Below are 17,335 nucleotides of genomic sequence, written 5' to 3'. Positions count from 1 at the left end.
TAACCGAAATGCCAGCTCTAGACCAGTTTAAACCTACAAAAATTTGTTTCTTCGATCCCTTTCTGCCTGCAGACATCAAAAACACCGTTCACAAAGAATTGAGCTGTTTTGTAAGCCTTGTATAAGATTTCCCTTCTACATGTAGTCTAACAGCTAGTGTCCAATAAGACTTTCTTTTTAGTAATTAATATATGTAAAAATTAAAAATCTGCAGCAGATACAGCAGATTGTTTAGGGCCTGAAGCCCTCCCATCTATCAAGCATACACAAGACCTGTAAATCATGCACTGCTAATCATCAATGTATTATGATTGCTTACGAGCTAATACCGGTAGTAAGCGGTAAGTACAAATCATTACATTTTATACTGTTTGGAAAATTTTGTTTGTTATATGTAATGGTATGGCATTGTTGTCGGCATCATTGTCGTTGTTGTCGCGATCATCCATAGACATTTCATCGGATAAAACTTCATCATCCTCGGAAGCAACAACCTAATAAAAAATATGATCAGTCAATTAAGTTTACATTAAAACCAGCACAGCTGCTGAAGACAGAGTTGATAAAACTAATTCTAGTGTGTCATAATCAAGGGAACAATCTTTTTATAGGATTAGGTGTCTTTTTTAACAAAATATATGGAAAAGTCTTTTTTCAAAGCAAAATATATGGTGGGGTTACAGAATCCCAGTGGCACCCTATCAAAGATGTATTGGAGTGCCTCCCCCAAACGTTTCCAGTATTCCGACGATATTGTATGTAACTTGGTTATCTTTGAAATTAGGACACAAGATGCCAACCGACTAAAGGAAGGCTGGAATACTGGTTGGAAGGGTTGAAAATTGAATAAGGAGGAAACATATTTAAAAATGTGGGCTGAGATAACATTCCATGCTCCCCTTATTCAGCAAATCCGGTGTGATTTTCAGGTATCCTTACATATTATCAAGAGGCAATTTGTCGCCACAAATAATCTGAAGCAAGTTTGTACATTTTTAGGCCACTTTTTGTACCTCGTTGAGGAAAAAATTTAAATGTTGATGTTTTCTTTTTTATTCTTCAAACGTATACATTTTCCGGAAGTAAATGTACATCAATATAGGTCATAATGCAGACCAATGTGTCAGCTTTTCTCAGTTTTTAGTTAAATAAATACACACTATATGCCCCAATCACACTAATAATCGATATTTTTCAATTTTAAAACCCCATTAAGTATATGTACATTTGTATACTAGTGAAAGTAATATATGATAGTATCATAACGAACACTTTGGCATTCTTTTAATGCTTTGTGGCGATTTTCATAGTTTGAATTAAACAAAACAAAAAAAAAACACACACAAAAAAAAAATGCTGAGCACGGATTTTCGAATTCATAGCAATTAATACATGAACGCCACAGTTAGGTTTCATAAAAGTCGATTTGTGGTGCGTCGAAAATCGTCTTAGATTTGCAGGGTATTATCGATGCATAATTCTATTCCATACATCATAACACAAACATCGACTACTTTCATTGTTCCATTCAGTCACTGCCTACATTGCACATGTAGTGACTGAATGCAGGGACACACACACATATATATATGATTAATCAAGTCTAAACTACACCCGAACTCTAGAATCGATGCGAGGTTGCAAATTTGCGATGCAAATTTGGTCGCTTCCTCAGCGGGATTCGAACCCCTTCTCTTCTCTGACATCTGTTGCAACACCGCCTGCACCAAGTCCAACGCTCTAGACCACTCGGCCAACTTGGCTATAAAATAGCTTTTGTTAACCGAGTGATACTTATTGGAAAGTAAATCTAGAGCGCGAACATTAGCACATGATGTAACTGAACAGGACAACCTCTGGTATCGAGTAAGACAATAGAGAATCTGTAACAGTATACAAATGCAGCCACACCAAGTATATAATACATTTAAGAAGTCTAATGGAGTGAGGCATCTCTACCATCTTACTTGCTATTACACTACTATTTATATATATGCCCCTGCTGAATGGAACAATAAAAAAGGTCTAATTTTAATTAGATTGCGGGTCCTACCTATAAACACTAGGTCTTGGAATGAAATAATTTAAATGTCAATTCAATGCAAACAAACGCGATGTTAATCATGCTAGACATACTTTCGCATTTTTTGGGCCTGTCCCCAGTCAGGAATTTCTGGCCTCTGTACATGTATGTCTTGTTTCGTTTACACCTTTAGTTTATTTTATGTTACTTGAGTATATAGGGCAACTCTTTTGCTGTACATGTGCATAATGATGTTTTGGGGCCAACTGCAGCCTGCCTTGTGGTGTGAGGGTTTCCTCGTTGTTCATTGAAGTCGTATGGGTGGCACTAGGCTGACATTTTCATCTAGGTGGGGTTGTTGTTGCTTTGTTGCTTTAGGCAAGTCGTTGTGGAATTTATTACCTATTTATTAATATCAAAAAAATTATTTATTGATATCAATAAATGAATTATTGATATTAGGGATTAATAATTGATATCAATAGATTGTCATTTATTGATATAAATAAATACAGCATATTTATTCACACGTTAATAAATACATATTGATATACTAATTTATCAACTCGTTGATAAATATTATCAACATGTTTATAATTAAATATCAATAGGCTGATAAATATCTATTAACATGTTATTAAATCATTTATTGGTATAAATAAATAGATGAATTAATGACATGTTAATATAAAGAGGGTGCCACTAGAGGTGGTTTAATCGTGGTCAGAAAAGTGTTTGTAATTGCTTATTTTATTGGATCTTGCTCGGCATGCATAATATAGAATTAGATTGATAATATGTTCATTAATATTTATTAACATGATAATAATTCGTCCAATTTATTGATATCAATTAATGATTTATCAGCATGTTACTAATTCAACTATTTATTGATATCAATAAATCATTTATGCACATGTTGATATATATTTATTAAAATGTTCTTGAATTTTTATGAACATGTTATTAGATATCTATTAATATCAATAAATTGGGAATAAATTCCACAATGGCTTGACATGTTCACCATACCTATTCTCGTTATATTTATATAGTTTATAAACAAGATGATGATGTATTTAACAAATTTGGTTTTTGTTTTGTTTTGTTTTGTTTATTTTTTTGTTTTTATTGTTGGAGGTACATTATAAACATAATATAGCTTCTAAAAATTGAAACGTTTAATTTGATTTTGCAAAGATAATCAAGGCTTACCATAATTCTGATGAAGGCTAGGCATGGATTGGATGGGCATTATTGTTTCTGTTGTGCACAAATATTCGCATTAAGCATAACTATTTTTTTAAATTTAAAATCAAATTTCAAATAGTTTTTATTAGCCGGGATTTTTTGTTTTAATTTTTTCATGAACTGAAACTATCAGTCATTTTAGAACTAAAATTTAAAAAAAAATGAATGTTACTTGAGCTGTATTGCATTTACAATCATATGTATATTGTAGTTTGAGAAAAGATATATAAATCAACAAGACTGAGTCTGACCGAGGCATAACTAAATAACATGTATTACGGAAAAAAAGTCCATGTCCGTTCACGTTCCATAATTAAAACTCCCGCCTTTTTTATCGGAAGGTTTCTGGACTTATTATACTTCAAAAATACTATTTTCAAAACAAGACACTCAGTCTCAGAACAGAATATGGCCTAATGGTTATGCACTACAATGTCAGGTGAAACATTCAATTCATTCAATAAGGACCTTTACAGTTTTGTGAAGGTTTTTTTTTGTCTACTGCCATGGATTGGTTTTAAATTCCCTGTCTTATATTTCAAATGTGAATCTGTGATATGTCATGAATCAGTGGCAGATCAAGGATTTTGGAAGCTAGAGTAGGTCATACATTCATGTTTCAGATCCCCTATATATTTACAAATGATATAGGATTTCACTGATACTCTTTCCCTACAGGATTGATGGAGTGAAAGTTAAAAGATCCCATGGAAGAGTCATGTGCCAGATATTTCTTTATGTTTACAGAGACAACTTGAGTCATGCACATAAGCTAGCAGCTTCTCCACATGGGAGACCAGTTTTACTCATACATGTCATACCTGTCAACTTACATGATTTTAATTTTGTTATACAGGATTTTGACCACTTTGTTCTGCAAACTTGATTTTTAAGGTCAAATTTGACCAAAAACTCCATTTTGTAAAACTAAACAAGAAAACAACAAATTTAAACCTTATAATTAATGTCTCTCATGCACCTTTTGGTAGTGATTTGATATTCAGCATTTATTAATTAGATAACGAGGGGATTATACATGTAACCAACAAAACCTGAAGTGATCTTGATATGCATTTCAAGTTAAATTTCAAACCTCTACATTCTAAATCAAAGCAATATGTATAAGTTTCTGTTTTTTTAGTTTCACACATATTGGGTTTTCGTTTTAATGGTTTTTGGCAATAACCACACTTGCATGTAAGTCAGTTTCACAAAACATTGTAACAATTAATTTTATTTAAGTTTTGATATGAAAATGTACATGTATTCTGTGAATCAACCAGTGCATTAGATTTATGTGCATCTGGTGAAGATTTGATTTCATCACTTTATATGTCTAAGTATAGAATATTTTATAATGTCACGTTTTGTTTTTATAAAGAGATCTCAGTCATAATTTTATAGAATCAGAGGCAACCAAGAAGCAACAAATGAGTATATCAGATATTCCAGAGGAGCTACACATGTATATACTGAGCAGACTGGATGGAGCCTCCCTTTATGCTGTGAAAAAGACATGCAAAATGTGGGCATGCCTCGTTGAAAACCTAGAAAAGTACTTCCAGATTTGGCTGATGTGTTGTTTGAAAGAGATACCATTTTTTATGCTGACAGAAATAATGGGATACTGGCAGAGAACAGTTGATAAGAAAACCTTGATTAAAGCATACAAGGAGATGCCATGGATATTTTGGAGAGAGATTTATGCAGAGTATACCCGAAGTTGTATGATAGAAAATACCAAGACCAATGTTATTGATCTTTATTACAACCAAGCACACAGCATGGTGACTTCATTAGCTTTCCAAGGTACAAACAGTATTTTTTTTTAAATACAGTGAAACCTGTCTAAACCAAACCATGAATTGTTGACATTTTGAAAATCCCATTGTATTAATTTGAATGTATTTTTTAATCTCCTGTCTTGACTGAACCAATTTTTAAGTCTAGTTTTCACAGTAGTACCAAGTCCTATATACATCTTGTATTATTATATTTAATAATTTTTATGTCCTCATTTTTGCATATTAATATTTAATCATATTGTTATTCCCTTAATAAATATAATTATTCAATAAATAAATACTCTTTAAATAATGCCTAGTAAAAGTTTCATAAGTCGCTTAATTGAATACAGCACCTTGCAAATTTAAGTTTATACATTTTTAAAGATTTTTATTGACTGTAACTTATTGACCTGCAGTATACATGTAAACATTATTTGAAAAAAGTTGTTAATCCTTTTTTTTTTCAGATGGGAAGTTGGTATCAGGTCATGAAGATGGTAACGTATTCAGTTGGCGACGTGTCTCATCAGATAGTGTCGACCTAACATTGATCCACAAACATCAGCGACGAGTCACATCTATGGCTGTCACATCCACATGTAAACATTGTTTTTTTGCCACCTAAAGATTTCAAACATTTTTAAACATAACATGTAGCCCTATCAACCTCCTCAATGGTGTCAATAACCATACATTTAATTTGGAATAAATTGCTGGTATTTAATGTGACAATATGACTTGAATTTCTTTTTAAAAGTATGAAATGAATAGCAAAAGAATAATATTTGAATGTATCTTGATAATTAAATACAAGTTGGAATGTGTATTGATTTTTTATTTTTTTCTGACATAAGTACATGTGCAGTCATTCGTTTCCCACATGTATCATATTAATTATTCCCAGGTACAGATGTTAGGACACTCATCTCTGGAAAGCACCATTCCTTAGTTGTTACTGGATCTCAGGATTATGGAGTATTTATATCAGATTTAACCAATCAGAACTCAACTGTTATAGAAAGGTTCTCTAAACAAGTCAACTCGGTCAGGTAAAATTGAATCATTACACCTTAATTTTTGTACGGTTTACAAAATATACATGTATTGTATTTAGCAGTTTTGAGCAGAATATATAGTCATGTTGAAATAGTCCAGTCAATCAAGAATTTTATCCGTAGTCTGATCAAATTGTAACAGGAGGTATTTAAATTCTATTCTATAGCATTATGACCCAAATAAACACAAAATAAAAGTCAGATTAGGAGAAACTTCAAAGTAAGCATTACGATTTTCCTGTGTAAATTAACATTGGAAATGGGTGATACATAGATTCTCCTTCAGTCTCAAGGGGATTATAGGATTTCTCCACTCCAGATAGTTAAATTTTAGATTTTAACCCACGAGCTTTAGGTTAAAATCTAAAATATAACTATCGAGAATGGAGAAATTTATTAATACCCGAGAAAAATGAGGGAGAATCTGTTTCTCCCATGAATAAAACCATAAAAAATGAATTAAACAACACCCTAAATTCTCCCAACATCAACTACGTCATCAAGGACCTCCCCTTCAGTCATACAATCGTTGCATGATCAAAATCACTTCCATTATGATTAATTGATATGCTACCAACTAATCTGTTCACATATGAATAACATTAGTAAATCAACCAGTATTTAATTGATCAACAATAATTGATCAACAATATAAAATAACAACTGTAAACATGGAAAGCGTGGTAAGCATGGGAGTCTTCACACGACATTTCAAATTCACGGCACCTGGCGGGAAATTAAAAATTCTTAATCACTCTCTTATGCAGTGTGAATGAAGCCTATGAGTGGGAGAAAACTCTGCAAAAATGGATGAAAAAAACAGTAAAATTTTATATAAAATCATAATTATGCCTTATCTGAAAAATGAAATGTAGAATATGTTTTTTGTAATAGTACACATTTTAGTATTTTTTAGACAATCATCTACAACATAATCCTTTATCAAGCAACAACCTAGATTTAGAAACTAAACAGTAAATCATATGTCCATTTTCAAAATAATGAAGTTCAAGATTTCTAATTTTGATAAAAATGGTGAAGTAAATATTCTACTTTTTGTGGTGAAAAGATTCTGTCAACATAGGCAAAACTGTTGATAAATAGTTTGCAGATATAATCAGTACGAATTTTTTTTAAATTTCAAAATGATGAAAGTGCCAGAAAATAAGCATTTTCTATAATTAAAAAATACCCCAAAATTTAAATATTCTTTAAACATTTTACATGTACATTGTAACATATCATGAGCACCAAAATATGTGAGATAGTCAATAAGGACAAAACAGTTCAATCAAAGTATAAAACACGTACTTAACATGACATTTTTATAAATGAAACAAAAATTAAAAACATGACATTTATAGAGTTATCTCCCTTTCCAAAGTAAATCTCCTTAGGAATTTTCAAATGCTTATTTTGAGGTTTCCATGACACATTTTTTGAAAGTTTCTTCTGTTTGTATATATGTTGAATAATGCTGTACGTTTATATCAAATCATTTTCTGTTGCAATCTGTTTAAGTTAAAAACTTATTTATACACTGGACTAAAAAAATTGTGCAGCGTGAAAAAGTTTGTGTTTTTGAACTGTTCTCTTTATGTATTCATTGAAATTAAAACTTTTTTAGTACATAAGCTGTAGAAATGTTGAATTGCAACACAAACAGTGCATTTGATCATGTTAATATAATGATAAGAGCTACTTTATAGGGGCATCATGCTTTTGTGCCAGTCTTTCAAATATTCACTCTTTCATTTGTGCCACAAGGTTGTACTTTAATTACATTATTATCCAGTAAATAGTTTCATCAATTTAGATAAATACAAAACTGTAAGGGTCCTGTGTTAAAGTTGTATATGATCTCAAAGTTTTCCAAATGTACTCAAAATGGAAATTATGTTCCACTTTTATATGCATTGCTACCAGGACTAAGCGAAGAAAGCTATCAAAGGATGTGGAAATGGAAAAAGTGCAAGTAAAATTAGAAATACTGTGAGCAAAGCACATATATTGATACCCCAACTCTCCTCCCAAGAAACTATAAAGGATTAGAATTGGAGTGAGATGAGTGAACAAATGGACAGCATGATTACTATATACCTCCCCCTTTTCAAATGGGGGTATAATAATGATATAAACATTTTACTTTATTTTATTAAAGTCACCTTTAATGGGCACAAATGAAAAAAAATATTTTTGTCGCAAGTGATATTTGAGTTTTGAAGCTCATTTTATAACATTCTTTTAGGACATTTTTCTATTCCATTGAAAATTAACTAATTTTCTTTTAGCTGTTTAGGACCCTTTGTTACCGCTGTGGCCAGTGGAAGTTTTCTCCAGGGACAGAATGTATGGCAGATATTAGCAGAAGATGATCTCACTGTGTCATCAGAGGCTAAATATGAACCCCTAAATAATAACAGTGACCCTGAACATGTGGTGTTGACAGAAAACAAGGTAAAATGTCCCCCCAACTGAAAGTAACATGAAAGTTTTTTCCCCTCTGCCAAGATATATTCCAGTGGATGATGATGTCACAATACTTTGATATACGTCATAACTTACCACTAGTTTCAAACTTATGACATGTGTGAAACTGACTGCTGGATCTCAAAATTTGCATTGTGTGAAGTTAAGATCACCCATTTTTAAAATAATAATGCCAAATTTTCAACCCATGAAAAAAACGTATTGATATTGATAAAAATTTGAGAATTAAGGGGTGTCTTGTCAAAGTTATAAACTTCCTTAAAAAATCCTCCCATTCTTTGAAATGGGTGCCTGATCTGTAAGAGTAATCAAGGGAACCAAGGTTATAGCGGTAATCAAAAGAATGTAATCCAGGGACAAAGACCAGACATGGAAAACAGACATTCACAACAAAGAACATAAAGTAACTAAAATCATACATACAAAATAACACAAGCAAATGAGCAACTCGGACTCCACTGAAAACTGGAAGCATGGACCAGGTGCACCGGTAAGGTAAGCGTCCTCTGCTTTTCTAGAAACACCCGCCGAGTTGCTCATAAAAAGTCAAGTCCGGGGTAGACAAACGAGGAAAGGAAAATTATGATCCATTGAATAAATCAGTTTTCATGGTGCTGATGGATACACCATAATGATAAAATAAAGTAAAACTGTTATTTTTATCTCACCTGACCAAAGGCCGTGTGAACTATTGCTATCACTTGGCATCCTTCCTTGTCATCATCCGTTGTCGTCGTTAACAATTTTTCATAACTCTTCTCCTCTGACACTGCTTGTCCAATTGGAACCAAACTTGGTATGAATGTTCCTTAGGATATCCTGCTTAGAATTGATTTTGGGGTTTTTTATCCATCAAAAATCAAGGCCACTGTTACTAAAAATAGAACATAGGGGTCAGACCATTGTTTTTCACATATATCTTCAAAACCAAAAATTGTTTCAATTGTTTCAAAGTTGTCAGAAGACTCTTTGTAAGAGTTATTGCCCTTGATAGATGAAAAATGACGTTTTTATACAGTTTTCAGCCAATATCTTGAAAAATATAATAGATAGAAAGAAACTATCAATTACTGAAATGATCCTTATGATAAGTCCTACCAAAGTTTTTGTGATTCAAAATTATTAGACAACTCCTTGTTAAATTAATTGTCCTCGAAAGACAAAATTTAACCAGGTGAGCAGTTCAGGCTCTTGGGAGCCTCTTGTTGTTAATTCAATAAATTTTGAATATCAGTAAGAGATTAAATTGATAATGCTATATAGTAGACAGTATGTTTAACTATCAACTTCTTGTATCGTTAGAAAATGTGTTGGTTTATTGCAGGTGTATGTTGGAAATACTAATGGTAAAGTATTTACTTGGAAATGGCAGGATGGCATTCCTAACAAGTCAATGGTCAAGCATCAATTTCAATCACCCATCAAATTCATGGTGGTCAAAGATGATTGTATAATTTGTCTACTAGGTAGGGTTGCAAATTGTTTGCCAGGTAGGATTGTGTATTGTCTACAAAGGAGAATTGTAGTGCATTTGCTGGGAAGGATTATAATTGCCTACTAAGTAGAGTTGTGTTTTGTTTGCTTAATAGAATTGTACATGGTCTACTAAGTAGGGTTGTAGGTTTGTCTACTAGGTGGGGTTATAGTTTGTTTGTTGAGTAGGGTTGTAGGTTGTCTATTAGGAAATGTTGTGGTTTGTTTGCCAGGTAAGGTTGTAGGTTGTCTACTAAGTAGGATTGCAGTTTGTTTACTAGGTGGGGTTTTAGTTGTACTCCCCCTAACTTTGTTTGTGGGGTATATAGGATTCACCCTCTGTCCATTTGTCCATCTGTGTGTCTGTCTGCCTTGCGTCTGTCTGTCCACATTTCTTGTATGTGCAACTTCCCCTAAGCTGCTCCAGGAATTTTGTTGTAATTTTTTTGGAAGGTTGGCTGTCATGAAGGAATATAATTACTAATGGAGGACTCCATGGGGGGATAATCTATATTAAAGGTTTTACATGGTAAAACCTTGTAAGTGCAACTCATCCACATAATATGTGAACCTCTATTGATTTTGATGAGAATTTTATCAGAAGGTTGGGCTTGAAGGAATATAATTACTGTCTAATGACGCCAAAAGGAAATAATCCAATTATCATTTTTCGTATAAGTTCATTTTAAGCAGGGGTATTCTCTTCATGAGCTTGCTCACAGTATTTCTATAGTTTATTTGCTGGGTAAGATTGTAGTTTGTCTACTAGGTAGGTAAGTAGGACAATATTGATTTGTTGACTATGTAGCTACATGTATTTAAGATTGTCTTCAAGGAAAAGGTATTGTTTTACTAGGTAAGGTTGTATGTTTGCTGGGTAGGATTGTAGATTGTCTAAAAGGTAGGTTTGTAATTTGTCTACTAGATAGTAATTAGGTTAGGTTGCAGTTCGTTTTATTAGGTAGATTTATAGCTTGTCTACTAGTTAGGATAAGGTTTGTTGACTATTTAGCTAGATGAATTTAGTATTTTAGATAGTTTACTAGGCTAAGTTGTAGTTTATCTACCAGTAAGGATTGAAGTTTTTCAACTAGGTATGGAAACAACTAGTTTTAATGGTGATCTTGATAACTAACACATACAATTAATAAGTGTGTGAGAAGATCTTATCTGTTGTAAATATTCTGCAACCTGACATTTTACCTGTAGCAAGTCTTTGCAATATAACAAAACATTTTATGGGATATAAAATATATTGTCTTACTCTATACCGTCAGAGGTTGTCCTATTCAGTTATATCATGTGCTAATATTAGCGCTCTAGATTTACTTACGAGGAAGTATCACTCAGTTAACGAAAGCTATATTTTTATATAGCCAAGTTGGCCAACTGGTCTAGAGCATTAGACTTAGCGCAGGTGGTGTTGCCATAGATGTAGGAGAAGAGAAAGGATTTGAATCCTGCTGAGGGAGTGACAAAATTTGCATCGCAGATTTGCAACCTTACATCGATTCTAGAGTTGGGATGTAGTTTAGACTTGATTATATATATATATATATATATATATATATATATATATATATATATATATATATATATAAAGGTCTGAAAAATTCCCAACAATGTTAGAACTGTCAAATTTGCAATGCAAATTTTTGGTCATTCCCTCCGCGGGACTCAAACTCGTACTGCTGTGACATCTATGGCAACACCGCCTGCACAAAGTCCAGCGCCCTAGACCACTCGGCCAGCTAGGCTATATAAAATATAGCTTTTGCTAGAGCGCTGGACTTTGTGCAGGCAGTGTTGCCATAGATGTCACAGCAGTACGAGTTTGAGTCCCGCGGAGGGAATGACCAAAAATTTGCATCGCAAATTTGACAGTTCTAACATCGGGAATTTCTCAGACCTTTCTGTACGTTTATATATCTTCCCTGTATCAATTTGATCCGATGGAGCAGTGTAGCAAATAGAGTCGTCACATTCTGAGACATTGTATATATATATATATGTATAACGTTTTCCTTTTGGTCTGATAGTCTCAATCATACATCAGGATTTGGTCACACATGATGGTATTGATAAAGAAAACCTGTCAATATGACATTACGCATTGTAATTTCACACCTGATGTATTTGACTTTCTTGTAATTTGTGATGTGGAGAAATTATAAAACTCTTTTGTTATCAGACTTTTGAACAAAACCATAATGTTACGTTTTAAGACCTTGTACACTTGCACATTTTGCCTGATTCTTAGACAGAGAAGGACCTAGAATACTTTCACTTTTTTTGTAGAAAATGGAAATCTAGATGTTGCATGTGACTCAGAAAACAGTGTTATATTAGACATATATAAGATATTAGAGAAACAGCCTGAATGTTTTGCATGGAGGGGTCCACTATTAGCTCTTGGTACAAAAGGAGGTCAGTATGATATTTTAAAGGGTAGTTTTCAGTAGGTTAAAAGGTACTAGATACTATGCATCAATTATTTAGGATATATAATGTTAACAGTATTTAAGTATTCTTGTATTTATGAGTGATTTACATATGATTACTGGAAGCTTGCACAACCAAAAAGCTAATAGAAATTCATAACATATTGTGGTATAACTGAGTTCGTCCTTTCGTCCTTCACACTTTGCACAATAACTCAATAATGCTGCCACCAATTTATGTGAAACTTTGATGCGTTGTTTCTTTTGATTGATGTGAGATCTTGTTCGAATTTTATTAATTTCTAATTTTCGTTTTTGTGTTATGGGACTTTATTCATACAAATATTGGGTGATTTTCTGTTTTCAGACTATATTGGGCAAACATAACGGTTTTAGAGATATATGCAAAAACCTACTGTATGACTCCTATGTTATATTTTTAGCAAAGGCGGCCATGTTTTTTAACCAATTAGAAATCCAAATGATAAGGATACCCTAAAAAACAAAAATTGAATTCTGTACTGTAGTTTCCTAGAAGATTTTTGAAAGCAATAACATCAAAAACAGCAAAAAATGTCTAAAAAGGGCAATAACTCTGACATGGGTCAACAGATTTCCACCAGAATTTGCCCACAGATATATCTCACCATGCTAAATACTATTACCTATGTCAGAATTTGGCTACACCTTACGGTTTTGGAGATATATGCAAAAATCTGTCTGACCCATTTGTACGACTTTTAGTAACGGCGGCCATGTTTTTTAACCGATCAAAAATCAAAACAGTCATTTTGTGCAGAATACTCTAAGGAACAACCATTATAAGTATCATGCAAATCTTTTCTGTAGTTTCAGAGGAGAACATGTTAGAAAAATTGTCGACGACGGACGCCAAGTGATGGTAATAGCTCATGTGGCCTATGGCCATGTGAGCTAAAAAGGGGAATTTGGAGTTTAATAGTGGTTCCATCTATTTTCATGAAACTTTATATTAGTGGATTTCTTTTGATTAATGAGAGATCCCTTAAAGGATTGTTTTTAATTTTTGGCCAGGTCATGTGAAATAACCAACTTTTGGGCAGTTTAAGCTTCTTATTATCTGAACAAGCGTAACTGCCCTGAAGTTGGTGAAGCGAGCTAAACTTGGTAAAAAATTTAAAACATTTCTTTTGATTTAATTTCTAATTGATTTAAAGTCGAAATTCAGGTTTGTCCCTTCATCAAAGCCTTACCTACATTTAGTTATAAACTAATTGAATTGTGGACTGTGGACCATTCAACGTTAATGATGTCAGAGTACAAAATTAGTTCATGGAAAATGACCTATCTTGCCTTGATGAGAAATAAACAATCACATTAAATTATTTCAATTGATATAAACATCTGATTTTTCATTTTGAGTTGTGGGACTTAATTCATAAAAAATTAGGGTATTGCTCATATTTTTGCAATAACCTGAAAATGCTTTAAGCACTTCTCTTGAAACTTTGTTGACTAGTTTATTTTCATAAGTGTAGGCTCCCTTTTGATTTTTATATAGTTTGGATTTAAATTTTTTGAGTTATAAATTTCTGTTTTTTTACTTAAATTTAAAAACACTTCCATCAAACGTCATGACATTGTGAATTGTTTTCTTCATTTGATCTAGGCTTTGGTTATTTATATCAAACAGATACAAAAACAAAATTATTGGACTTATTGAAAGCACTTTGTCCGTCAATCTGTTCATGTATAAATAAAACGTAAAACAAAAATATAAGAAAAAACACATTTTTTTTCTCCGTATGAGCTGAAGGATGTGGATGCTTCTGATTAGGTGATGTTACAGTTTTGCATTTTTTTTATGGACATTACAATGTCAAAAGTTTTAAACTACAATGGAATCAAGCAATAGTGTACCCTAACTTATTGATTACATATTTTATCTTTATAGGTATTGTGTATCTGTATGTAGTGAAAGACATGGACTGTTTTAAAACTTTAGATCTGACTTGTCCAGCTGCTAAACTGGAAGTAGAAGGAGAACATGTTAATCATCTTGCTATTGGAGATGATGGGTTATGTCCCCTTGTTGCTGTGGCAACAGAAAAGTGTTGTATATCACTTTTTAGATTCGTCAAATAGCTTGTTGTGATATGATAAATTAGGTTACTTTACTTTCTGATGAGGGTTCAACTTCAAATATATTTCTTTGTTATTGATATTATTTAGGCCTGTTTTAGTTAATTCTTTGGTTCACTGTTCCTATCTCCATCTTCTTCATTTACAACTTTTTGTCATATGAAAACTCCCAAACCAAACAGCATAGTTCAGAAAATGAACAGTGTACAGATTCCGATCGATTTTCAGGGGCAATGCAATGTAAAACTATGCTCCGAAATTCGGTAACCTTTCAGAACTAAAGATAACACTTTTAAATGTCTCATGTTTTGATTTTATATGATAAAGTAGGCTTTGCAGTAGTCTATGCTTCATGTCATTTGCTTTTGTTTATATGTTAAGCTTAAGAAATTCTTAATATGTTGACAGACTTGAAATGTATGTATATGATTTTGACCAATTCAGTGGCATTCTGAAATTAAAATCAAAGCTTACTATTGTACAGCAGTCTGTGGTAGTTGGTGGTGATAAAATTAGTCAAATGTAAGTACAGATTTTCAAATATTTAATATAAAGAGCAGTTTTAGTTGATAAATAAAACAACCTACAGTTTAACACAGTTGATCATACCAATTACATTAAGCATCGTTTTGGGCATTAGCAGGTAAATAGTGTTTGATAATGTGTAATTTAAAAAAAAATATTTGACATAATAACATTTTAGATATGGTAAGTTTTCTTTCTGCAAATTTCTAAAATACATGTATTTTGTAGACCAGTAATTTCCATATTGTATAAGAAATCTACATTATCCCTAAATAATCTAATAAAATCAACAACATTCAGATTGTGTTTTTTAACTTGATATTTTACAGTATGTTCATCAAACAACCTATTTAAAGAATATTAAAAATCTATGGAGAAGTATTGGATATTTATTTTATGTGATCATGACACTGAGATAGCAATCAGAAAAATGTTTATATATATATATTTGAAATTACATGTGTTTTTGTTTTATTATGATATTATGTTCAGCATTTTATTTATTTCTATTTTAAGTTGATATGATAAGATTTTAGTATTAGTCTTATTTTTAAACTAAGTCAAGTTTTAGTTCGTAAATATTTTTTCTAGTAGGCCCATTACCTCTTTTTATCAGTTAATTTCATTGAGCCTTAAGTGTGTTTTCTTTTAAGTTTTGACTCAGTTTCATTAGTTTCATCATAGAGTTGATTGGACAATTTGTACAAGAGCTTAAAAGCATATAGCTCCTGCTTCACTGTGGAAAATTAAACATTTAATCTGGGCATCTATCATACTATATGCATCAGTTCATAAATTATAAACAAACATTTATTTTTAACAAATCCAAGAAAAAAGTAAAGATGATAGAACAAAGTCATGTTTTAACAATTGAGTGGAAAAGAACCAAAACTATAAAACTTTTCCTCTAAATTTTTTGGCAAGTGTAAAAGAGAAAAAGAGCCATGTTTTTCTTCAAATTGTGGAAGAGTAATCAAGGGAACCAAGGTTACAGCGGCAATCAAAAGAATGCAATCCAGGGACAAAGACCAGACATGGAAAACAGACATACACAACAAAGAACATAAAGTAACTAAAATCATACATACAAAGTAACAAAAGCAAATGAGCAACTCGGACAAATTATACTTCTACTCAAGATATATTACTACATGATAATGATACTAAGGTAAATTAGAAACTGTTGTATGCATTTTATATTGTGATTGCTTCATTTCTGACCACAGCTCTATTATTAATTAATTTACAATATGGCATATAATCTGTTTTTGGTATTAATAAATAAAAATATTAAAATTATTGTGATAATAACCAAATAACATTTTTAGCATAGAATCATTATTAAATTCCTTAATTGAATCTTGTTTCTAATTTTTTGTCACAAGTCATTGAATCAATCTGTTTTAGTTTTGTATCAGCTTTTTGTTATGATGTTTTTGTAAATTTGATAGTTTCAAATTATTGTTAGATAATAATTACTAAAAGATTAAATAATTTTTAGCCTAAACTGTGCTACACATAGATAAGATTTTTGAAGAAAAAGACACAAACATTCAATCCAAATTCCCTGGACTTGACTTTTTATGAGCAACTCGGCGGGTGTTTCCAGAAAAGCAGAGGACGCTTTCCCTACCGGTGCACCTGGTCCATGCTCCCAGTTTTTAGTGGAGTCCGAGTTGCTCATTTGCTTTTGTTACTTTGTATGTATGATTTTAGTTACTTTATGTTCTTTGTTGTGTATATCTGTTTTCCATGTCTGGTCTTTGTCCCTGGATTACATTCTTTTGATTACCGCTATAACCAAGGCATGGACCATCTGATTTTCTTGGATAGGGGCTGGAATTTTTAAGGGGACCATAATTTCTTTTCTCAAGTTTTCCATATGATTAATAAGACATTTTTCCCCATCTGGAAAAGGTGGACAGAGTTTTTTTCCTTTCAGTTAACGTTGGAGGTCAGATTTTGTCGTGAAAATAAAACGGTCTGTGCTAATACATATTTTTACTGCTTGAATATAAATGTTAAATAATTTTTCAACAAAGAACATCAGATTGCAATCAATAATCAATATCAATTGTAGGAACAAAAAATAAATACAATATTAAAATTTCAGAATTATATTATACTTCCGTGACCATTTCTCTCATGACTTCTCATGACTTTTTTGAG

The 17,335-nt window shown here is 32.1% G+C and overlaps 1 protein-coding gene across 2 annotated transcripts; it reads left to right on the top strand.

Moving 5' to 3' along the window:
* The first annotated feature begins 3,604 nt into the window (after positions 1-3,604).
* LOC148604440 (uncharacterized) lies at positions 3,605-17,295 on the top strand. Of its 2 annotated transcripts, none has more exons than XM_088547832.1 (8): positions 3,605-3,713; positions 4,679-5,083; positions 5,529-5,660; positions 5,966-6,110; positions 8,408-8,573; positions 9,931-10,072; positions 12,378-12,506; positions 14,454-17,295. In XM_088547832.1, the coding sequence occupies exons 1-8, from the start codon at positions 3,707-3,709 to the stop codon at positions 14,642-14,644; spliced, it is 1,317 nt and encodes a 438-aa protein (XP_088403958.1). In that variant the 5' UTR covers positions 3,605-3,706; the 3' UTR covers positions 14,645-17,295. The 2 variants fall into 2 exon arrangements, with proteins under 2 accessions (XP_088403958.1, XP_088403959.1); XM_088547833.1 differs by lacking the exon at positions 3,605-3,713 and adding an exon at positions 3,766-3,873.
* The last annotated feature ends 40 nt before the right edge of the window (positions 17,296-17,335 follow it).

The sequence above is a fragment of the Perna viridis genome, chromosome 10 (assembly GCF_037379345.1).
Source record: "Perna viridis isolate PV_CMFRI_1.1 ecotype Kerala chromosome 10, ASM3737934v1, whole genome shotgun sequence".
In the NCBI taxonomy this organism is placed as follows: Eukaryota; Metazoa; Mollusca; class Bivalvia; order Mytilida; family Mytilidae; genus Perna; species Perna viridis.
This window is presented reverse-complemented; position numbering and strand designations above follow the sequence as displayed.